The 24,277-nt window shown below is 48.3% G+C and overlaps 1 protein-coding gene across 21 annotated transcripts in view; it reads left to right on the top strand.

Moving 5' to 3' along the window:
- The window catches only part of MAP2K5 (mitogen-activated protein kinase kinase 5), a 237,867-nt gene extending 214,857 nt beyond the window's left edge, over positions 1-23,010 (top strand). For all 21 annotated transcript variants that reach the window (XR_011498672.1, XR_006523191.2, XM_014856227.3 and 18 more), the window contains one exon: positions 22,537-23,010. Coding sequence is in view for 7 of the 21 variants with exons in the window: in XM_014856227.3 (XP_014711713.1) it covers positions 22,537-22,641 (105 nt within the window). In the remaining 14 variants the exon portion in view is untranslated. The remainder of the gene's footprint in view (positions 1-22,536) is intronic.
- Positions 23,011-24,277: the final 1,267 nt, after the last annotated feature.

The following is a 24,277-nucleotide window of genomic DNA, read 5'->3' as shown; positions in this document are numbered from 1 at the left end:
AAAACTAAATACAAATACCGTACAAGGAAACGTGTAGTATTACAGCAAGTTTGTGCTCATGAACCAAGGTGCCCCTCTGGGATGATTTCTCAACTCATTCCATATGGTCCCATCCACCTTGGCCCCGTCCCACATCTGCAGGCTGCGGTCGAAGCAGAAAGCTGGTATCTGTACACCGTGGCGGGGGCCTGGCTGAAGCCTGAACCTCTGCAAACAAAACCAATGAGAAGAGAGAGAGGATTCCCCAGCAGTTTGCACCTGGTCTGTCGGTTGGTTATCGGAGAGGAAGCTATGAGAATCTGTGTAACTGTTTTTTGGTTTTGTCAACCTGCTGCAAAAACTGAGGGCAGAGTATGTTCTGCCATTTGTCTGACCGCAAACCTTTTCTCCGAGTTTCTGGTTCTGCTATTATGGTCATAGCAATGAGAGCTTCCAAGAGCTATTGTTCCTTGAGTTTGGGAGAAATTCACTGAGCACATTCCATGTGCAGAATATATTGCTAGTGCTTTGGTTTAGTGCTACTCAAACATGGGCCATGGACCAGTGGTGGTATCCGAACCATTTCCTGAACACAGGAAGTTTGTGCCAGAATATAAATCAAGCATGCCTCAAAGCATTCTGTTTAGTTCAGCTGACATTTTTTGTAGCAGAACTTCCTCAGTGAAGGAAGCTGTGTGCTCATTCACATTACCGCACAGCTCCTTATCTTGTTGCAAAACAGGAGCAAGGAGTTCCCAGACCAGCTACTTGAGTCGCACAGCTGTAGGGCGTTCAGAGGCTGATCAGACACTACTCCTACCCTCCAGGAGCTTACAGTTGGTGAGGAAGTGAGGCTTTTCTGTAACTATCACGTCCCCTGCCACTGGCATGATACAAAGGTCCAAGTAACTGTTCAATAATCTCTGTTTAATAGATGATCAGAAACAACTAAATGAAGTAAAAGCCAGACTGGTGAGTGCTTTAAAAGACATGTGAACAAAGTAGTCAGATCACACCCAGAATATGGAGCAGGCAGAGAGTGGGGTCCATCAGGAAGGCAGAAGGAAGACTGGCACTGGGGAGACAGCCCACAGGTATCCGTGCCAACACAGATACTCAGGGAGTGAGAACAGCAGGAGCGCAGGCATGGAGCCAGGATCTCGCTCATTTCTGTAACCCTGACGGGGAGAACTGGAGGTGGGGAGGTTTGTGGCCAGACAACTGGCAGGATGTGCTCTGTCCTCTCTGTGTGAAGTCTGGGGTGCTGAAGATAGGCTCTAGATCTTGAGAATGAGTGTATTGTGACTGTGAGACAAGAAGAAGCATGGTAAACTGGAAAGAGCGTTGATCTGGTAATCAGAAATAGGATTTCAAGAACAGGCTCTACCTCTCAGTAATTGGGTAATCAGCAATTGCTTAGCTTTTCTGGGCTTCAGCTTCATCTATAAAATGGGGGTAGTGATACCAACCTTGAAAGGTGGTTTGTTTTTTAATAAGGTGGAGTTTTTGAAAATGTGTTTGTAAACTGTAAAGTGCTAGGCATATGTGGGGCACTAAATCATTCAGCCTCTTTGGGTTGTGATTGTTCTCATCTGTCTAATGTTCCTGGGCATTTTAGACTAGTAACTTCTTGGAAGACAGATGTGTTTAGTGGAGCTTACTGTGACTTAGAACAAAGTATATGTGTGTCAGATGTTTGCAGCTAGTGTCCAAAGGATTGGTCATTTCTTTGGGGTGGACCTCAGTGCGTTATTCCTTACCAGTCATTAGAAAGCCTTAACTTTTTGTGTTTGTCTTCTATTATCTGTAACATGTAATGAACATCTCCTTGGAGTTATTGTGAAACAGTCAATCAATAAATATTTGCTGCCTGTGTCTGTGAGGTGCTGTGGTGGGTTCAAAAGGAATGTAAGAAACATCCAGGTCCTCAAGGATCAGACAGACACGTTCATAGGAGACATGTCTGTGTGCTGCTGACGTGCACGGTGTGAGAGCTGGGGAAAGGATGCGGAAGGGTTCACTGCTCAGGGAGGCAGCTCTGTTCCGGCTAGACCTGTAGGATTGTTAGCATTTGTCTGAGTGTGGGAACTGGAAAGTGGTGGCTCAGCAGAGAATCAGCTCCTCCCATCCCTCCACCCCTCCTTTACTAGCTGCTCCACTTCAAACATGTCATTGAACCTCTCTCTGGCGCAGGTTCCTTACCTGCGGGGTCTCACAAAGTGGGAAATTTAAGTGAGATAAAAGCATGATACATGCTTAGCATGGTGTTCAACATAAAATAAGTACTCGGTAACTGGTAACCATCATTATTATCCTAATCACTGCTAATAACAAGAGCGAAGGTGTTCCAAGAAGAACCAGCACAGGCTGAGGCCAGAGAAAGCAAGGGACAGTGAGGAAGCCACCCGCCGCCCCAGCCAAAGCAAAGAGACGTCTGGACATAAACGGGGTGACGTTAGCTGGATGGGGTAGATCTGATCTGAAGGGCTTCGCACACCAGGGAGGAGTGTGGCTACAGGACGCTGCTGTTGGTTCTGAAGCAGGGCGGTGGCTGGACGAGCTGCAGCACGACAGGCAGACGGACACCCAGGACTGATCTCTGCCTGCTCCGCGTGGACAGACTCTGGCTGGAACTGATTTGTGAACAGGGGTGTCCTACCCCTCTGCTTCTTTCTGAAATGCCATGAAGGTCTCCAGCCAGAAGAATCGGAAACTGAGTTCAGAGCCAGTAGCTTCTTGGCAGCATGTCATTTGTCTCTCTTTCTGCATCTTCTTTTCAGTGTCCTTTCTGTCACTATCAGGGAAAATCATTAGTATGCTAATCTAGCTAGCCGTCATTTTAACACTGACCTTTGCTAACCTGCCTTTGCAATTTCAGGAACTATGTTTGACTTCTCTAAAAGTAACCTTAAATTGTAGTCTTGTAAGAATTCCAGAGCTGTATCCTTCACTCCTTCTTCTAATGAGGTTATGACCAAATGCTCATTATAATTGCTTTAGACTCCTTTTAATTTTCAAGCTTATTAATCATAAGAAGAGTTATTTAAAATTGCATAAATTAATCTTAGATTAAAAGCCCATCAAAGCCTCGAAACAATTAAGAATAAGTAGGATTTCCCTGGGGCAGCAAGTTTTATTTTAATATTGTAGTCAGGTGGATATCAGAACCTTGAAGTATGGTAGTGATTAATGTATGCAAAATTTAAATGAGATTTTTTAAATGGCAAATCTAAATCACATATTGACCTAACTGTAGGCTTTAACTGCATTGTCTGTCTCATATTTAAACTGTTTACTAATCAACATTTTAATTACAGCATGTGCTGGCAGACCCTAGGACAAATAAAATCTAGCCTTTTTAAATGTTACTGCAAAGTCTGTTATCTGAAAATAACAAGACACCTTTATTGGGAAGAATGGAGGAATGGGAAAACAGACTTGGCCTGGACAGTCCTGAGGAGTGGGGCTGCCCGGTCCTTCCTGCCTCTGCTCTCACCTTGGGCTTCTGCTGGTCTGACGCAAGCTACCTCTCCACGGAACTTCGGCCGGGTTTCCTTTGAAGTTGATTCATGTTTAATTAGGGAAATACTTCCCTCCATGTGTTTGAGCCCCGGTTGCCAAGCATTATTTACTTGAACAGTGTGTAGCCCTGGGGTCCCTAGGACCTCCCCTTTTGTGATATGGAGATAAGATATTTCCAGAAATTTGGTTTAACCTCAGGCAGAGTCATCAGCCTTCTGTCTTGCGTTCCTCCTGCACCTCCTCAGGAGCTCCTATCACCACCAGGGTGGGCACGCTGTCCCCAGGAGGGCAGTCATGGGCTGCATCACAGTCTGGAAAGAACTTCTCTATTTTACAAATCCTCTGTTTCGTTATTGAAGGTAGATAGGTAAGAGGGTCGCCTTGAACAAATTATTTCACCCCTGAAACTTCACTTCTCACTTCATGGAGAGGGGCTAATAGTGACCAACTTACTGTTTCTGTTTCTGGAAAAATCCAGACAAGATGAAGCATGTAAAGAACTTAGCATAGGAGTTGTAAAATAAGATTTCCCAAAATGTTTGCTCCTGCCCTCATCATTTATTTTCTAAAACCAGTTTTTAAATTATGGTTAAAAATTCAAATAGTACAGAGGATATACAGTAAGAAGTTAGTCTTCTTCCTTGCACGGCCCCAGCCCCACTCTCGGAGTTAAGCACTGTTAATAGTAGTTTGTGTGTCCTTCTAGGATTTTTAATGTTATTGTTCTGCACCTTGGTTTTTCACTTAATATATCTTTGAAATTTTTTCGTATCATGTAAAAGTCTACCTCATTTTTTGTAATGACTGCATGGCATCCCATAATATGGATGTACCGTATTTATTTAACCAGCACCGTGTCATAGAACATTTTGACCATGGCCAGATCTTTGCTGTTAAGATGGTGACCACCTATATCTGTATACATCTTTGTATACTGGATGTGAGAATGCCAGCTCCCCTTCACCTCTTCTAATGCTAAATTATCAGACTTTAATCTTTGCCAGTCTAATCAGTGTTAAATGCTATCTAGTTGTTGTTTTAATTTGCATTCTTTTGTTAAGTATGAAGTTGAACACTTTTTTTCATACGTTTATTGGCCATTTGCAATTTTTTTGCATACTTTGCCCATTTTTCTGTTGGATAGGTTGTCTCTTCCTCCTTTTTGAGCCTTGATTTCCCCATGGCGAGGGAGGTAGACCCACAGTCTCAAGGCCCCTTCTGCCTCTCTAGTCTGTGGTCCAGAACAAAGTGTCCTTTGGGCAGCTTTTACGCTACCGAAGGTGCCCGTCTGTTTATGACCTTGGCGAACCGCATTGAGGCTGCATAGCCTATAGCTGGGGGTAACCTGCAAGAGGGTCATTTTCTTCTTTTGTTTAGTTGTGTATCTTCCTCCCTTAAAAAAGCAGGCTTGGAAATTACAAGGCAGAGCTGGGATTGAACTTCCTTTAAAGCTGCCTGTAGACATCAGGAATATTTATTTTCTCTATTTGTTTTAAGCCTGGGAAGACTGTGGTTTTCTCGACACTGTCCTGATGGAGCCCTGACCAGCAAGCGTGCAATGCCCCTAGCCCTAATGTGCCATTAATGATAGGTTAATGTACAGTATAATGTTTTTGGGACTATGGGTTCATTACACTTCTGAGTGTGAGGTCTTTCCACAGAGCGCCCAAGGTCCCATTGCATTATATCATGCAATAAAAATACCCTTTTCATATCACACACTAATAAACTGTATTTGAAATGCTGTCTGAGGGCACTGCTATCTTGTCTATAGGCTGTGCACAAGTGCAACAGTTGGGATGCCTTTTTTCTATTTTGTATTTTAGTTACACGGAATTCTGAACCCAGGGAAGTCTGCTCATTCTTGTTTTAAATGGTGAAGCGAGTTGGGTCTTTAGGCCTGAGGCTCAGGGGACAGGCTGCTCAGTGAGCAGTGAGGGTCCTTAATACATGGAGCAAGGCCCTCATTGTCTACTGCCCACCCACCCACACAGCGTGCAGCTGTCAGGGGAGCTGGTCTAGAGTCTTCCACACTTAGCCCTGACCATGCATTAGGTGTCATAAAAATGTCCATAGAAGAGGAGTATGGTAAGTCCCGCCAAGTTTAGGCCATCGATAGTCAAGACTCCAGCACTGTTTCCATCACAGCCTTTGTGCTAGGAAGTTCACTCAGGCAGCCTTCCTCTGAGGTTGGTGCTGTTCTCCTTATTTTACAGGAGAGCTAGGGGAAAGCTGTGCTGTAGAGGGTGAAATCCACAGGCTCCTAGGAACCACAGGTAAATTACCTGCCTGCTCAGATGCAGACAGAGCCCCTCGCACGCAGAACTCTAGTCACCCAAGAGATCAGAGATGCGGGCGGGGCTGGGGCGAGCTTCCTCTTCTCAAATGCACGGAGTCCTGGTGCTCTCTTTAGTTACTCACAGCTTCCTGTGAATTTGCTTAATCAGGTGGTTTTCTTCCCAACAGTTAGCTGATAGCGGAGGTGGCTTTGAAGCTTGGGGCCCTTTGGAAAAGGAGACTGCTCTTCTACATCAGAAAGGAAGAAGGCGTCCGAATCCAGGGCTGAGGCAAAGGCTGGGATGAGACAGCTTCAAATCACCTACTTCATACCTGGGTCCAGGGCAGGCCATGGCACCTGTGGGCTTTTTGGCAGTTGTAGCGTTTGGGGAAAGAATGACATGCGAGGTCCAAGAACCTGGTCTCAAGCCGGCCCCTGAGACTTGAGCCTGAAGCAGAGTCCTTTCCTCTTCGGAGCTCCAGTGTCCTTCCTTATAGAATAGGTAACATCTACTTCTGACAGGGCTGGAGGTCACATGAAATAACGTAAATGAAGACACTTAATTGGTACCTGGCACAGGGTAGGTGCTCACAACTGGTGACATTGTATTGCTGATATTACCGCGTTATAACAAAAGGCATAGGCTTTGGAGCTGGTGTCTGTTCAAATCCCAACTCTACCTTAGGCAAGTCACTTCTCTGAACCCACTTTTTGAATCCACGAATTGGAGGTAATAACAGTAATGCCACCCAGCTGCTTCATGGGATTGTCGTGACACTAGAATTAGATAATGAGATTAAAAGTACTTTGTGGAATGAAAAACTCAAATGCTGGTATCTGTAAATATACATACATCTCTCTCCAAATCAACGTATTCAAACTGGGTTATTTTTTTAATAAATCCCCTTATAGCAAAGCCAATAAGGGCAGCTATTAAAAAGATTCAGTGGTCTGTCCCCCTCACCACCAGGGAGCATGTCGTGGCCAAAATATAGACTTAGAATATTAGCACGAAACATATAAAAGTCAGTATGCCGCCTTTTCATAAGAACAGAGCAGCGGAGTAGGGGCGGGATCTGTCCTCACCTCAGGTAGTCTGAGGTTCCAGTACCTGCATGAGGTGGACAGTATTGCGTGGAACAGTGGTTGAAAGATCAAGGGACCATGTTGAAGGATTGAGTTGGTCTAGGGAGCCAAGAAGATGTTAGAAAGGAAAGATTGGAAGTTGCTGAGACCAGGCTGCAAAAGGCTGGACCTTGTGGCTCTAGGCAAAGTCCCCTTAACTGTTAAGAGAAGAGTATTTAAGTTGCAAGGATAATTAGTTTTTCTTTCAGGGTTATGGGGTTGGACTAATTCTTTTGTTTTCAGATGTGAGGACTTTGGAGCACTTATATAAACCTCTCAGGGGTTAAATCTGTGTTTAGGGCTACCAGGACTTGAAAAATGTTACCCGGTATCAAGAAAACCAGAAGTGACAAGTTCATTTTAAAAGGCTGGTTTGTCATTGTTTATCTAATTTTCAGAGTTGACACAGAAAATTAAACCAGCTGACACTCACTCTCTGACTGTCCCCCCGGCTCGTTTCCCTGCTCCTTTCCTCCCTGACCTTTGCAAGTACCAAATGCTCCAAACCCCAAAATATAAAACTTCTCGCCGAGTTTCCAAGTTGCTCCACAGTCACTCCAAGATTCTGTCAGAGGGTGTCATCCCTAATGTTATTAAAACCAAGATGAGGTTATAAATCTGCTCTGTGAGGTATTTCTTTTTTCCCTCCGCTTTGACCATAAATCTTAGAAGTAATCAAACTCTGCAAAGGAAGCCACGATAAACGTGGGCCCTGTGTGGCCCCAGATGTCTTTACTAAATTCAGAGGATCTGAAGGCTGTCTGCCCATGACGTCACACAGTGCTGCCGCGAGGCGGCGAGTGGGGTGAGCGGGAGCGCTCACCCTGTTCACTACTGATATTCGAAACTCACGGGCCGGCCGGCTTTTGTTCAGCACCATCGGTGAAGGAGCTGCTGCTCCATAGAGGGGAAATTACTCAGATAACTGGAGCTCACTCTTTATAAAATCAAAACTTTAAAAAACGAGTATAGGTAAGAGGTCATCTTAAATGTGTATCCTCTTACACAGATCATGTGCATCAGGATCTAGCTTTTTTAACAGACTTCCTTAGATCATCGTTATGAACACTGTCTGCTGTATTCTGCTGTACCCATGTCTCCTGACACTCTCGTGTGTAGGGCCATTTGTCCCTACACTGGGTGACCCCAGGCTGGGTTTTTGTTTTGGTTGTATGGTGTCACTTCTTACCCTGCCCGTGTTCCTCTGACAGCCCTCCCCTCCTCCTCTTCCATTTGGCTATTTCTTTTGTGCTTTGATTGAGAAACCAGGTACTAAACTTGTTAGCATTAAGTCTAAAATATAAGGAAATTGGCTTGAAAAAGGCTTGAGGGAGTAGCTAAAAGTAGCATATCCAAGTTTTAGCTTAATTTCCAGTTTCTTAGCCTTAGATAAGGATGTCAAATTATAGGGACTTCTCCATATGTAAGATGCCTCTGGACTTGAAAACAGACTGTTTCACTAAATAGGAAATACATTACTCAATAAAGTTGCATATGAATGTCCAGGTTTGAAACAGTATGACCACTTTGGTCTTGAATCAATAATTAGTGTAGACTTCAAATTGTTGAAGTTTTGTCATTTTCTGAGGTGCCCAAATAAGCCACGAAGGTGCCAAGGGGAGTCCTTAGGCTCTAAAAACCAGACAGAGCCAGGCACAGTGAAGCTCTCCATACATCCATACTGAATTTGATTGAATTCAAGTTTCCTTGCAAACTGGAGCAGTGCTAGCAGGAGAAGCAAGCTTGTAACTGAATAACTTTGTCCTTCTTGAAAGTGAAAATAGACTTTGGCTTCATAAGGCTCTGCAGGGAAGGCAGCCAGCTTATTTGTAACCAGATGAAGTGTGCTCCCTTAGTCATTCATCGTGCGCGTGACCAATGACACCACCTCAGAAAACACAGGCCGCACCGTTCACCACCACAGAAAACGCATTTCAGGCTTCCGTACATTTAATTTTCTTCAACATTACCTTGCAAACCACAGTAAATCAATAACAGAATAGTTAAGTACCACAGGTTCTTTGTGTTTTGTTTTAAAAAATATTGCTCAAGGCTAAAAGGGGGTTCTATTGATGATTTTTATTTGCTGCTGGGACACAAAATGATCAGAATTTTCAAATGGTTTGCTTCCTTTTTGTGGATTTCCTTTTAAAAAAAGAGGAAGGGGCAGTTTCAAATGGAGACGTTGGTTGCTGATAGCAGAAACCCGAGAGTAGCTGGTAGTTTTCAATCCTGTATTTTATAGACTAGGCCTGGCAGCTTCAGACTGTGTTAGGCTTTTATTTCAAAATTTCCAAAAGGGCTACCCTAGCCAGCCCCATGAGCGCCCCCACACTCAGCGCAACTCCCTATTCCACTGAATCGAGTGAGGTTCACACAACTCTGGGGCACCAGAGCTGAAAACAGTAAAAAAGATGGCACTTCAGTTAAAGTTATTTACCCTAAATGTTGACATCTAGTGTCTTTAACAGTTTTTTTCTCTGTTTTTTTGTTGATTTGATTGCATCAAAAAATTTCCACTTTGGCTTCAGTTTTTGTGTGAATGGTTGTTTCTCCTTGTTAAGAAACTGGAAAAGCTGATACTAAGATGGATTTCACGAGGTAGCAGCCTTTACTTAATTGGTTGCTTCTTGAAATAAGATGCAGCAGTAGATAAGAAGTGCTTTGAACAGTTAAAAGTGTGATACCAGGGCTGGAAGCCCGTGACTCACCTGCCCGGAGTGATATTTTGTCAATGCTGGTTGGCACCTCCCAGTCACCACCATTGTTACCCGTCCCAATGCCCCCACCATCTCTCTCTCTCCCCCCTCTGCTGAGGAGTCGTCACTCTACATTTTCAAATATGTTGGCCTCATAGTATTCATATGGTATATGTCCTTATTATTTTTAAATTTTTGCTGGATTTGTGGTTATGTGTCCTTTTTTCATTCCTGATGATGTTTGCTTATGTCTTCTCTTTACCAATTCTGTCAGAGGTTAGTTTACTTTACTAGTCTTTTTAAAGAACCAGTATTTTATTGACTTCATCGTCTCTTTGATATCTTTCTATTTAATTCCATTGTGTTCTTTATTAGTTGCTATCTTATGTTTTCTTTGGATTTACTTTTTGTTCTGTTTATAATTTATTGAATTAGACACTTAGCTCATAAATTTCCCATCTTTTTTCCCTTAATATATCTATATAAAGCTATAAATTACCTTCTAAGCATTACTTTAGCTGCATCTCACAAATATTTATAGGTAGTGTTTTCATTATCATTCAGTTCTAAGTGATTTCCAATTTCTATTAGGATTTCTTTTTTGACCCATGAATTATTTAGAAGTCTGGTTTATTTGCAGATACTCAGAGGTGTTTTACTGTCTTGTGGTGGTTGTCTGCTTTTTGTGCCCCATGGTCAGAGAACGCAGCTGGTGTGATGTCAGATCTGTGTTACTTGAGACTCCCCTTCTACATGGTGACAGTTGTTTCAGTGTTCCCTTTTGGCTTGAAAGAAATGTGTATTCTCTAATTGTTGAGTGCAGTGTCCTGTTTACATTCTTTAGATCAAGCTTGTTAATTGTGTTACTCATATATTTTGTGGCCTGATTTTCTCCCTGCTTTATCCACTACTAAGAGAGCTCTATTGAAGTCTCCCACTGTTAGGGCAGCTTGTCTGCTTCTCCCTGCAGTTCCGTCAGTGTTTGCTTTAAGGCAGTGATGGTAGGTGCCTATGTCAAAATAGTATAGCTTCATTTAGAAGCCTTTCTTTTATCTTTTTGCAATGACTCTTTATCTCTAATAGATTTAAAGAGATAAGTATTTTATGTCTTTATCTCTAGTATATTTTGCTTTAAATTTTATTTTCATCTGATATTAATATAACTATGCTATCTTTTGGTTACTACTTGTCTGCTATGTGTGTTACTAGCCCTTTGCTTTCATCATTTCTGGGTTCTTTTGTTTTAAATGATTCTCTGTGTTTTGTTGTTGGTGTTTTTAATTTTATCTAAGACTCTCTTTTCATCGATTAGTTTAATATTTATATTTATTGCTTATTGACATACTTGAGTTTTTTCCCTACTCTCCTGTTTTGTACTTTTCTACAATACTTTTCTGACTTCTTTCTTCTCCTTTTTCCACTCTGTTGGATTAATTTCTTCTCTTTATTCTTTCCATTGGTTTAGAAATTATATTCTATTTCAAGCCTCTTATTGATTAGAGTAGTCCTCCCTTATTCATGGTTTCTCTTTCTGTGGTTTCTGTTACCCGCGGTCCAAAAATATTAAATGGAAAATTCCAGAAATAAACAATTCATAAGTGTTAAATTGCACGCTATTCTAAGTAGCATGGTGAAATCTCACGCCATCCTGCTCCATCCCACCCATGAGGTGATCATCTATTTGTTGGACATCATCATCTGCTCCTGACTTCCAACCATCGACATTGTCATGGCTCAATGATCCTCCATCTGACGTATCATCAGAGGTCAAAGGAGCCTAACACTACGTCACAATGCCTGTGTCATCACCTCACCACGTAGACATTACATTGTCTCACATCATCAAAACAAGGGAGAGTACAGTACAATAAGATATTTTGAAAGAGAGAGACCACATTCACATAACTTTTATTACAGTATATTGATGTAATTGTTGTATTTTGTTATTGTTGGTAATCTCTTACTGCACCTAATATATAAATTAAACTTTATCCTAGGTATGTATTATGTATAGGAAAAAGCATAGTATATATAGGGTTTGGTACTGTCCATGGTTTCAGGCATCCAATGGGAGTCTTGGAGTGTATCCCCTGCAGATAAGGGGGGACTACTGTGTCCCTAGATTTTTAGCTTAATTTAGCAAAGCCTAAGGTTAATCACTAAATATACCCCCCTCCCAAACAATACTCAGCTTTAGGCCAGTCTCCTACCTGTATATTAGGTAGAATTAGCTTCAACTGCATATGATAGAAAACAACAATGTAACCAAGGCAGCAGGTCTTGTAAAAGAAGCCAGAAAGTGGGGTGCCCAGACTAGTTTGGCAGCTCCTTCTATCTTACCAGCCAAGGAGCATTCAAGCTCCAGCCAACAGGAATGAGAAAGGACAGTGGAAATGCTTGCTTTATTTTAAGGACAGTTCTAGGGATTGGCACACAGCCTATGTGCTCACATGGCATTGGCCAAAACTAGCTGCAAGAGAGGCTGGGTGTGCAGTTGCTTTGCTGAGTGACAGTGTTCCTTATTAAAATCAGGGTTCGTATCACTAAGGAAGAAGGGAGAATGGATATTGAGAGGCAGCTAGCAGTCTCTGCCACAGCCCCTCTCCCTGCAGATACAGGGGCTGAAGAGTTTCTTTTTCTTTTTTAGGAAGTTTAGCTGTGAGCTAACACCTGCTGCCAATCCACTTCTTTTTGCTGAGAAAGACTGGCCCTGAGCTAACATCCGTGCCCATCTTCCTCTGCTTTATATGTGGGATGGCTGCCACAGCATGGCTTGCCAAGCAGTGCCGTGTCCTCACCCAGGATCCAAACTGGCAAACCCCGGGCCGCCACTTAACTGCTGCACCACTGGGCCAGCCCCTAAGTGTACATTTTTTTACGCCTTTCCAATTATTTTTCTATTATCTCAGTTGTGAGAACTCTAATCTCCCTCTGTGTTATGTCTGCTGACTCGTGTCCATGGTGAATTATTTCCTCACCTATTTTGGAATTTTTACTGTAAGCTCATACTGAGTGGGGCGTATTATTGTGGAAATTCTTGAATTTCAGAAGTGTTGCCCCAGAATGGTCTTTCATCTGCTTCTGAGGACACCCCAGAGTATCACTAGATCAGGGTCCATGTTATATTAGTTTATCAGCCTGGGGTTCTCAGACCACAGAGGTGGTACGTTGGGCCTCAACCTGCACAAGTCTCGGCCTTGTTTTCGTATTCCTCTGAGGGGAGTTGCCCTTATGGTCCCCTTTGCTGATGGGCAGAATTTTTCTCACTCACCCCTTCTGTAGTCCCAGCTTTGTTCAGAGTCTCAGGGTCAGCTCCCCAGGTGGACCTTGTCTCCTGTTTCTGCTTACTTCTTCACACTTTCCAGATCCTGCATTCCTGGAACCAGTAGCTCCCCCAGGGCCCACAAGGCTTCCACTCACACACTTAGGATTCTGGTTTTCAGTTCACTCGTCATTTTTGGTACTTGTATATTTCCTTCTTCCTTATGAGTTTAGCTGTGCTTTTAGAAAATGTTCCATTTTGTCTGGCGTGGCTCGGGGTTTGCAGAGGGAGGGCTTATAGGCTGTCGCAGTCTCTCAGCATCTTTCATTCACACATCGTCAGAATCACTCCCTTCTATTTGTTCAACAAACTTACTGTGTTCCCATTGTGTGCCAGAAATGGTGCTGGTTTCATTGTCTCTTCCCTCCTTTCTGTACAGTCACATGCCCTCACATGCACACACATGCATGAGCACATGCACACACACACAGCCAAGGTCTCAGGGCTCAAAGATCAAACCTCAAGAGGTCAGGAAAAAAGAGGGCAGGAGAGAATCCATCCTTCTGAGCATCGTCTTTAAACCTCCACCACCACACATCCAGATTCCTATAATTGGCGCCATATTCACTGCTTGGACATGCTGCAGCTTTAGCCTCAACGTTATTGGAGCAAGGCTCCCCCTCTCCCTCTGGCACCCTCTGATCCTGACTCCTCTGGGCCTCTACCCAGCCCAAGGCTGCCTGGGGGAGCCAGCATGCTCCCTGCTTTCCCTCCACCCCAGTCCTATCTGAGTTCCCTGCCCGGACAGCCACCACAGCCCCCTGTAAATGGACTAGCTGCACCGTTCTGCCACTCACATGGGTCAGTTCCCTTTGACTCAGACTCATGGGTACTGGCATCCCATGTGTCTACCCCCCGTCCATGGCCCATGAGAGTCATCCTGTGCCCCATCCCCTGCACTGGTCCTGTGGCTGCCCTGTAAGCACAGGCCCCAGAATGACTCACAGAGACCTCTAGAAACGTCTTGTTCTCTCAATGGGCCATTTTCTGACCAATTACTCTGTGTGGGAACACATAGATCTGCTCAGATGAAAGATGGAGCACTCCTTGACCCCCTTAGGTGCCTATGTACAGTCTAAGATGGCTAGAGGTAAGCAATTTGCTGCTAATAATTGAATATTTGGGGAGAAACATCTATTTCTGTAGCAGTTGTGAAAAATAAACTTGGGAAGGTTGATTGAAATGGCATGTCACAACTGCAAACCATTTCTGAGGTCTTAAAAGAAAATGAAGGGCTGGAAGAGTACCCCCCCACCACCAGCCAGGGAAACATTTTAGGAATCAGAGGCTGACAAAGCACGTCCTCAGAAGATGCCTTGCCTCAGGAAGCTCTGTGCCCATGGCATTTGCCCACTTAAGCCGGGCTAGGTGCACAGGCAGACTCTGCACTGGCTGCACAGAGAGAAGGCTCATGCCCTCATCTGACTGCTGTGCCCCAAATGCAGAACCCTAGGGCCTGCGTTCTGTGTGGAGGAACAGCACCCACCCCTCACGCTGCCCAGCGTGTGTCTGTGAAGCCCGGTGTTCAGACAGGCAATCTCATCTACTCCTCGCCACCCAGCGCTAGAGGAGGAGAGAGCAGTGGAATTCACTGGGGGTGAGGAGGCCAGCACACAGCCTCGCCATGCTGAAAACCAGCTGAGAAATAAGACTCAGGAAATGATGGAAAGGAAGTATCCACTTTACTTCTATAAAGATCTGGATTGAAGGATGTGCTTACGTGTGTGGTCCGAGTAGCCTTGCTGGGAACTCATCACTGAATCCCGGTCAGAGGTGAACAACTGCAGGCCTCCCCCGTCGGGTCTGGAGCCTGCCTGGAGCTTACCACGAGAAGGCAGGCCCAGTGCGCCCTCCCTGTGGCCGGGAGACCCCTGAGCCAGCCTGCTCAGTACTTCCTCTCAGTGCTGCCCCACCTCCCCACTGGGACAGGGCTCAGGAGTGTAGTAACAGAAGTCCCTCCACATAGAATGATGAAGCCAGGGAAATGCAGGTTCCCTCGTAGTGTTGTCTCTCTTATAGGTGAGGCAACTGTGGCCCTTCCCAAGCCTTCACAGCTCCTGGGCTGGCGAGAGAAGGCTTTCTGACTCTTAGTCCAGGACTCCGTGCATTACCCGACACAGGGGCAGACAGAAGAATCTTTATTGAAGTCTTCATTTTCTCCCTACTGAGTCATTCATGGGTCTCCCCTTCAGCCTCAACACCAGCCACCTCCTCCCAGTGTTGATTAGCCTGGGCACACCCAGCCTGGAAGGAAGAACTGACCCCCAGGGATGGTTATGACTTATTATCTCATAGTTAATATTATCATGAAGGCTGCCCTGCCGCTTGTCAGTTTAGCAGACATTGGACATCTGTGTGTCCTTCCATAAATTAACTTCTCTAATCTGAAGTTATCTCCTGGGTAAGTAGGGATTAGACTTGGTCATTGTGAAACTTTAGCAGTGGAACGCTTTTTATTATGTAAAATTAATGCAGAATCTCAATATAGGGCAAATACAGGCCTTGATCCACACCTTCCTAGCTGGTTGTCACGTGACAGACTACTGGGCAGACGTGCTCCATGGGCTCAGTGCACCTGGCTCTAGTGTGGCACTCATGGTTTTGCACATGTGTACAGTGCGAGTGGACGTGACAGCACTGTTTTCAAATGGCCAGTGCACCACAGTGGCCCTCCTAGATGTCAGCCTGCGTGTAAGTTCAGTAGTATGCACAGATCTAACAAGCGGACTGACTGTTGTAAGAGCTGCAAAACAAGTTCCATCACAAGGCAGGGTCACAGATCACCAGTGTTCAGTGTAACATTGAGTTGAACATAGATGAGTATGTATGTTATTTTTTAATTAGATTTTTACAAATATAGTTAAAAATATATCTGAAGAATTTGAATCAGACATCTGTAGAAGCCCCAACACACCTTACACCCTCCAGCTCCGCCTGTCTCTGAGGTCCATCCAGTCCTCCTGCTCCTCCATTAGTGCTGAGAAGGAACTGAAGTGTTGCTCCTGCCATGAGGGCTGGAATCCCAAAGGGACGTGCAGAGAGCCTTCAGGCAAAGCTCACAGGCCCAGTGAGGAAAGGTAAAGTGACAGGCAGTGCTTTGACATCCGGACCTCCCCAGCCACTTGGAGCGCCTCTGACGGGCACCACCTAATTACAGGAGAGGCCCTCACTTGAACAGCCTCCTAGAGTGGTTAATTGTTTTGGACTTGGCTGGGATGTAACTGGGCCAAGCTTACTTGCTTAAACAGGCTCATAGGTCTTTGGCATTCTCTCCCATGCAGCGTCCTTGGTGGGAGAGGAGATGCCTGGGGTTCACCTTAAGGGAGGGGAGCCTTGTGATCCAGAGAGTTCCCGCAGGAGTCTAGAGCAGCCGCAGCTTGTGGAGCCTTCTCCCTGCCCACCCCAACCTGGGGGGGGCCTCTCAACCTAGCATCAGGCTCCTGGGGAAGCACCGTAACTTACCAATCAATCCAGCTAATTTTTCTTACAGGCTGCTATGAGAGTAGCACTGCCTTGCCCTCAAGTGGCTTCCAGTCTAGTGTTAGGATAAAATGGGCTCAAAGGACAATAAAACACGGCAGAATAAGTGTGTACTCTTGGGAGGCCAACACGAAGGTGTTTGCGCAATTCCATAGAGGAAAGGATGGCATCTGTTGGGAAGAGACATGAAGAAAGGCTCCACAGAGGTACATCTTAGGTTTGGGGTGCAGTCTGCTACTGGGCATCCTGTTTCTGATTGTTCTTTCTGCTCTTACCTCCTGGTTCTGGTGTCCGTAGCCCTGGGAAACTTCTTCCGGGCCCTGGGCCTCCATTTTCCTGCTTCTCTGGAGTCTAGACCCAAAGAGAAGGAATGGAGAACCAGGGAAGCTGGGGTTCTCTGACAGAGCAGCAGCTCCTGCTGGAGGGCAGGCTGTCCTGCAGGGTGGGTGCCACCATCCTCCGACCCTGGCATTGATGAGAAAGGACAGCTGAGAGCTTGGGCTCTGGAGACCGTGCCACGTTCAAGCTCTGTGGCCTTGGACATGTTCCTTTATCTTTCTTGCTTGAGTTTCCTCATCTGTCAAATGGGGATAATATTAATACTTAACAGAGTTGCTTAGTATTAAATAAATTATTTGATTAGAAATGCCTGACACATACAACTTCAAACAAGGAGGTCACAGATATGCTCTTTGCTACCCTAACTTCAGTTTATCAGTTAAAAATTACTTGTTGAGCACCTATAATGTACAAGATAGTCCTTTTGTCTGTGTGTGTGTGTGTGCGTGTGCGCGTGCAAGAGAGGAAGATTCACCCTGAGCTAACGTCTGTGCCAGTCTTCCTCTATGTATGTGGCACACCACCACAGCATGGCTGGCGAGTGGAGTAGGTCTGAACCCACGAACCCGGGCAGCCGAAGCAGAGCACATGGAACTTTAACCACTTAGCCACGGGGCCGGCCCCAAGATGCTCTTTTTAAAAAGTAGGAATCGAAAACTCCCTGTGCCCGACCTCAGTGAGCACCGTAGTGTCGTGTCCTCTGTGGCAGAAGAAAGTCCTGGGTTCAGACCCTAACTCTGCCACTTTCTAGCTCTGCGACCTTGCCCAAAGTCATGTTTCTTGGCGCCTTGGTTTCTTTTGTGTGTAGATGGGGGTGCTGGGAGGGTTCAAGGCTATGTGCAGATGCAGGGCAGCCAGCGGGCACACATATTTACCGCATGCTTGGTAAATAGATGCAGACATACAGAATATCAAGATCACCTGGTCATGCCTAGGCCTGCTGCTGACTGTGGGCTTGCTACATGCTAGCTGTCACAGCAGGCCTTGCAGCCACGCCAGCAAGTTATTAAATGACTCACTTGCATGATGTTCTTTGGGAAGTTATACAATAAAAGAAGGTGTGGGGACCCCAAATAGGTAAATTCCTATTTGGGAAGAAACTCGAAGCCTAACTAAGGGCAGAAAGTGAGGTGTCAGTGAGTGAGCACTGGACTGGGAGTCCAGACAGCTGAGCCTCAGCAGCACTTTTCCCGCTTTGGCAGGGCTGGAACCTCCATTTCCTGCCCATGCAGTGAACACACTAACCCCTCCTCTCCCTGCCTCCTGCACAAGTTAGCACCGTCCACGCAGGAGGGACTCGGCAGTGTCCTGCTGTCAGTCTCCAGGAGGGCATCTCATCATGATGAAATGGATGGAGGAAAATTAGGGACATTATGACAGAAGTAGAGAGCCCAGCTATAGCGAAACACTGGATACTAAGGCCCAGAGGAAGGGGAGTGTCCTGAAGAGCCGCCACTCCTCTTCAGCAGTTAGAGTTTCCCCAGCACCCTCCACGGCGCTGGCAGGATCTGCTGCTCAGCCCCACTGGTGAGGCATCTGTACCAGGTGACGCCAGCCATCTTTGGTTGTATTGACTCGTCTGTCTCACTCTCCCCCGTGTCCCACTTTTGGATCCATCCTACCTCTTGCAGTCCCATCCTTTTCCTTTCATTGAGTGTCTATCTTCTGTGGTGAAGTTTGTGGACCATAATACTTCAACCCTCACCGGTTTAATTGTTGCAATTGGCCCTGAGAGAATCCAGGAAATGAAGTGGCTCCCACTGCCTGGTGATGAGGCCAGCGAAATCATTCAGCAGCTACATCCTGGCGTGCACTGCGCCAGGCTCTGCAGAGTGGACGCTAACACTTTCTGTGTGGAGGACGGAGGCCTAGGTGTCTGGGACAGTCACTTGGGTGGGGGATGCTCTTGACAAGCAGCTTCTGGGTGTCTTGGCTCCAGGGAGGTGGGCCACACCACGCTCCATCCGTTCCTGGTAGCCTGATGGGACTGAGAGAGCTTGTCCACACCTGGATTCCTCTGCCTGAGAGGGATGTGCATTTCACTCAAGCACAGGGAGGCTCCAGGGGGCTGCAGAGAGACCTCAGAGAGACCCGAAGAGGGCCTGTGAGGTCAGCTCTCTGTTGGCAGGTGCAGGAGAGCACGTGGTCCTGAGCATGGCATTTGGAGTCAGGAGACCCCCTTGTGGGTCCAGCCCAGCCACTTGCTTCAGTGATCCCGGACAGGTCCCTGAATGTCTGTTTCCTCATCTGGAAGGTGGAGCTGCGTAGCTGTGTGGACGTCCAAAGTGAGCATGGGGATTCAGTGGGAAAATCAGCACAAAGCCCTTCGCAAGTGCTTGGCACACAGCACTCAGTTCATGGTGCTGGACTCTATTAATATTATTTGGTGTGCAGTTCCCATCCGTCTCCGGGCCTTTGGCCTTTCTAGGACTCCTAGAGCAGCTGGCTGTGCCAGCATCTGCTCAGGTCTGTCCGGAGCCAACTGAGAACTTGGGCACTTCAGAGTGGCTGAGTGATTTTCGTGCTTTCCCCAGAACTGTCCATCAGATTTTGTTTGTTTCTCATTAAACTCATGAGGAGTACCTGCATTGTGTGTCACAGGGCTGGAGGAGTACACCTGTATTCTAGGGAGGAGGGGAGAACACACCCTGCCAGGGTCACAGGAGATGCACTCCAGCCCTAAAAGTACACCAGAGTAGAAACCAGAAGACCTGAGTTCAGCCCCAACACTTAACTGGTCACTTCCCCTCCCCGGACCTCAGTGTCTTCTGTAAAATGGGATGATGCTGTGCTTTCCCTGCTTTTCACACGGGGCTCATGGGAGGAGGGAGAATCCAGTAAGAGTGACCTGCCACTGCAACAGGGCACTCTCCCAGAGTGTCCAAGGGATGATGCTGACAGAGGTCAGGACCTGGGACAGTTCAGGCTCAAAGCCTGCAGCCCTGGTCCCACCTCTGGCCACGTGGGCCTGAACTGCATGATTCGCATGAGAGGGAATTGCAGTCTGGATGTTCATTCTCCTACCTCTGTCCGCCCCAGGTCAGCCTGAGGAGAGCCCTGGGCAGTGGGTTTAGGTTACAGAGACTTGTGACCCAGCCTCAGCTCTGGGAGCCCAGGCAGGTCAACCATGAGCACATGGCATCCGTTTCCTCATCTGTGCAGTGGAGATGATAGTGTCCACCTTTGTGACTTAGTGCCTCTAAGCTCAGACTCTGAAGGGCTTATGGACCCTGCAGGTGGAGATGCTGCCAGGGCCCGGTATCATGGCCCCCAAGAATCTCCACTGCTATCCTGACACCCTCCTGCCCCACTCTGCCTCTCTCTGTGCAGCCCAGTGCTCTCACTCCTGGCACACTAGCTTTCTTGGTGTGTTCAGTCATGGTGGTCCCTGCTGCCAACAGCTCCCAGGTTTGCATGTCACAGCCCTGGATGCCTAGAAAGTCTGAGGTCTCTCCTCCATGTCTTGTTTGCCTGTCTCTCTCCCCTCTCTGTCTCCCTCTCAAACCAATCAACAATAGCTGAGGACAAAACCACTTGTCCAGGTCACACCCTTGCAGAGTGGTGTAAAGCATCAGGGATGCACAGGAGACAGAAGTCACCTCCCAGCCAAAGAGGGCAGGAGTGGGGCAGAGTCTCTACCAGAGTGGAGGATGCCAGCTTTCTCCTCCCCCGTCTCCCAGGACACTTGGGCAAAATGCTTCCCTGCAGTGTGGCCATCAGCTTCCCGTAACTGGAGGAATGCCTCCACTCTCCCCTCCTGCAGTTCCGCTCTGCTTGTTCCGGAACAGATGATAACAGAGATGGAGCATATGGGCCCCAAAGTCACCGGGCATTCTGGGAAAGTGACACTGTGCTACCCCAGGCTTGGGGGGAGGGGGCCCTGCGGCTCCTGAGCACAGCTTCTCCCTTTGTTCTTTCTTCACAAGGGCGTAAGGTCGCCTCTCCTGAGCCTCCTGAAAAGGCAGTGTGCACACTGACTTCAGGGAGGCCTCCCTTTGTCTAGGCAGCGATTCAGGAAGGCGGGTGTTAGGTAGACGCATACACGGGGGGAGAACGTAGGGGAGCCAAGAGAGAGTCCCTCCTGGGCCTCTCCTGCCTGAGCCCCCCACCCAGGCCTGTGCCGCCTGTTGGACACCCACCCTTCCCCAGCGGCAGGCTGCACCAGGCGCCTGCTGCCTTAGGGGTCCTGCAGGTATGTTGGGAGCCCCCACAGAGTGCCACAGGCAGATCACAGGAGGTGCCCAGCTGGGCTCCAGGCCCAGCTCCTCTGTGGCCTCAGTGAGTCCCTGCCCTGGGCTGGGGCCCTTTGGCACCCTCTGAGTTTCCTCTGTCCCTGCCCCTGACAGTGTTCTGTGTGCCTCTGAGTTAGACCGTGCAAGATGCTCCAGGGATGGTTTTCCTTGTGTGAATTGGGAAAACCAGGTAAGGGGGCACAGTGTCAGCCCAGGCTGAGAAAGCCTGGACATTCTTCTATCCTATCCCCAGAGACATCTCAGGTCTAACAAGCAATCTTTTTCCTTTTGGCCTAGTCCTCGACTGCTCTCGCAGACACAGGCGTCTGGGTACCCAGGGCACTGAGCCCTGGCTCACATCTCTCCTGGCCATGTGATGAGCCCATTTCGAGGCAGCTCAGAGCTTTGAGCATGTGGCCATCCCTCAGGGCTGCAGGTCAACACTGGGATGTATTGGGAAAACAGCCCTGAGAGCCCAGGTCAGGCCAGTGGGGAGGAAAGAGGAGGGGGCCCAAGAAGGGCACAGAAGGCAGGAGGGAGCAGGGAAGCTGGAGCTGGAAGGCGGGCAGGGGAGAGAGAGAAGGAGCTGGGAGAGGGGCGGGAGGCGGCAGAGAAGGCTGCCACCCACCCATCCACCCCCACTCCTCTCTGCTTGCCCATGTGGCTCCCTGAGTCTCAGGCTATGAAATTTTTGAGGAAGCTGCCAGGTATGCATTCCTTAGAGAAACCACTTGGGGAGGAGGGAGGAGAAGAACGCTTTGCCATTTTCCTTTTACCTTTGCCCTATGGCCAGGGTGACCCTACGGCTGCCCTTGCTTGTTTTTTTGACCTTCCCTGGGAACTCCCGGAGGCCCTCAGATTGTAAGTGTGAACCTTGATTCTTCAGGACAGCAAGGGAGAGGACTGACTAAATATAGCCTGACCTGCCTGTGGGCTAAGTAGGTTAGAGCCTGAGACGGGCCTCATCTTGTGGACACAGGCCTGGCCCCTCCAAATCCAGCCCCAGCTTCTCGGCAGGACCCGGAGTGGATCCGCAGACGCCAACACATCCCTCCTTGCCCTGACACCTGCCTTCCCTCCTCTTGTAGATTGTGAGTTCTTTATAGAGCTTCAGACAAGAAATCTAGAAGGAACTGACATAGTCTCTGACGAGACGATTCTCTGCTCTCTGGGCAGCAGGTGGGCTGGAATGCTGGCTGCTCCAGAGGCAGGCCTGGCCGGGCAGCTGTTGGAGAGAACCTGGGCTGAGGAGGCCCAGGCCATGTGGGGTTAAGACAAGCCCTCATTCCTGGGGAGCTTTCAGGCTGATCGGAGTTTCAGGAGAAGGGGCCAAGCACAGGCAGAATCAGAGGTGTGCAGTGAGGGCTCCAGAGGGTGTGTCACTGCTCCACCTTGGGCCTCAGTCATCCAGCTGCAAAGTGGGGCTGATAGCTGTCCTCCTTCCATCACAGAGCTTTTGGGGAAAAGACGCAAGATCCAGGCTGAGAACAGGCGTTGGAAAGTGTGATGACGCGCAGAGTCTGGGGAATGCCTGTCACAGCCTCCTCTTCTTCCCCACAGGGCCACCCGTTCATCGTGCAGTTCAACGACGGAAACGCCGCTGTGGTGTCCATGTGGGTGTGCAGGGCCCTGGAAGAGAGGCGGAGCCAGCAGGGGCCTCCATGAGGCCACCGTGGGATGCTGAAAGCCCAAGACTGGTCACCAAGGGGAAAACCCACCTGTTGCGCCCTCTTTCCATTTGCTGTCTGCACCAGAAGAGCTTTGCTGGGCCCAGGCCTCTCTGCTCACCTTCAGCTCTGCTGGCAGAGGGCCTTGCCCAGGGAGTCCTCAAGGGTGGCCAGCCCCTGCCCCGCCAGGGCAAGCCCTCACCCCCTCCAGTCTGGAGGCACTGACTGGAGGGCGCTAGAGGAGTAGGGCATCAAGAATGAAGGCTCCTAGGCCCCTGCCCCTTTTCCTTTTCCTAACATTTTTCTTTGTAAAGGGTCAGGCCCTGTCAGCATCACTGATGGGAATAAAAGTGTTACTGCTTTGCAACTGCCTCCCCCATGAGGGTTGTATTGTTCAGGGAGTCTGTTACCTACCCAGGGTGGGGGGCAGGGATGTGTGGCAGTGCCAGCTCCTTGTGCCTGGAGCTGCCCTTACCCTGGCACCTGCCAACGCCCTGAGTTCTTACAGTGCTGTGATGAGGCCCATAGCCCAGCCCCTTTGACAGATGAGAAACTGAGGCATGGAAGTCCCCAGACCAAGTTCCATGGCAAGGATAGCTGAGCTGGGATCTCAGGACCCCTGCTGTGTGATCCTTGCTGGACAGCAGTTTGTCTGCCCCCACACTTGAGGGCTGGGCAGCCCGGACAGCAGCGCTGGCTCCCACGCAGGGATCTGACCTGCAGCGGTAGGTGAGGAGGGAGCAGGAGACCAAGAGTTGGAGAAGGGCCCAGGCGGTTTTGAGAGGCTCTTCTACCTCCCACCCCCACACCCTGCCACCAGCTGCTCTCTACAGCAAGCTGCTCCTGGCGGCCTCTCCCTGGCCCTGACCCCACACCCAGCGCACCTCACTCCCCTGGGGCCACTCACATCCATCCTCTCAGGTAATCCTCTCAGCCACTCACCAGGTAAGTGTGGTTACCCCATTTTACAGGCCAGGCACTGAGGCTCACAGACCCTCTGTTCCCCACTTGGAGGTCTAAGTGGCATCCTGACACGTCCAAAAGCGTACTCTTGGTGCCATGCATACATCCGGCACCTCCTGCACCCCTTTCCCATCTCAGCCCCCAGTGCCCGAGTTAATGTGCTGGGACTGGCCTTGACTCCCTTCTCTTCCACACCCCATATCTGGCCCACCAGGAAGTCCTGGTCTCTTTGCCTTATCCACCACTTCCTGCCCTGGTGCAAGGCACCACACCTAGACCACAACCGCAGCCTGCTTCCAGGCCCTGCTCCCACCCTGCAGTCTGTTCTCCACACGGCGGCTAGAGGGAGCCTGCGCAAACAGGCCGATCATGGACCAAACCCACTGAGAACCTCCAGGGGCTCCCAGCTCCCTCAGAGGACAAAGCCCTATGTGACCCTGTGTGACCTTACAGTCTCTGATCTCAACTCCCATCACCTCCAACTCTCAGTCTGCTCCAGCCACCTGGCCTTGGCCTCCTCACGGAGCCTTGAACATCCAGGCACACTCCCCCATCAGGGCCAAGGCAGAGACCCCGAAAGGTTCGCATTCCCTCCAGAGTGAAGAGCTGTTGCAGGAAGCCGTGGCCCAGCCCGGGACTGCATCTCCAGCCCACTCACATTTCACCGGGGC

The sequence above is a fragment of the Equus asinus genome, chromosome 2, assembly GCF_041296235.1.
Source record: "Equus asinus isolate D_3611 breed Donkey chromosome 2, EquAss-T2T_v2, whole genome shotgun sequence".
Lineage (NCBI taxonomy): Eukaryota > Metazoa > Chordata > Mammalia > Perissodactyla > Equidae > Equus > Equus asinus.
Note: the sequence above shows the minus strand (reverse complement) of the source record. Positions and strands in the feature narration are given on the sequence as shown.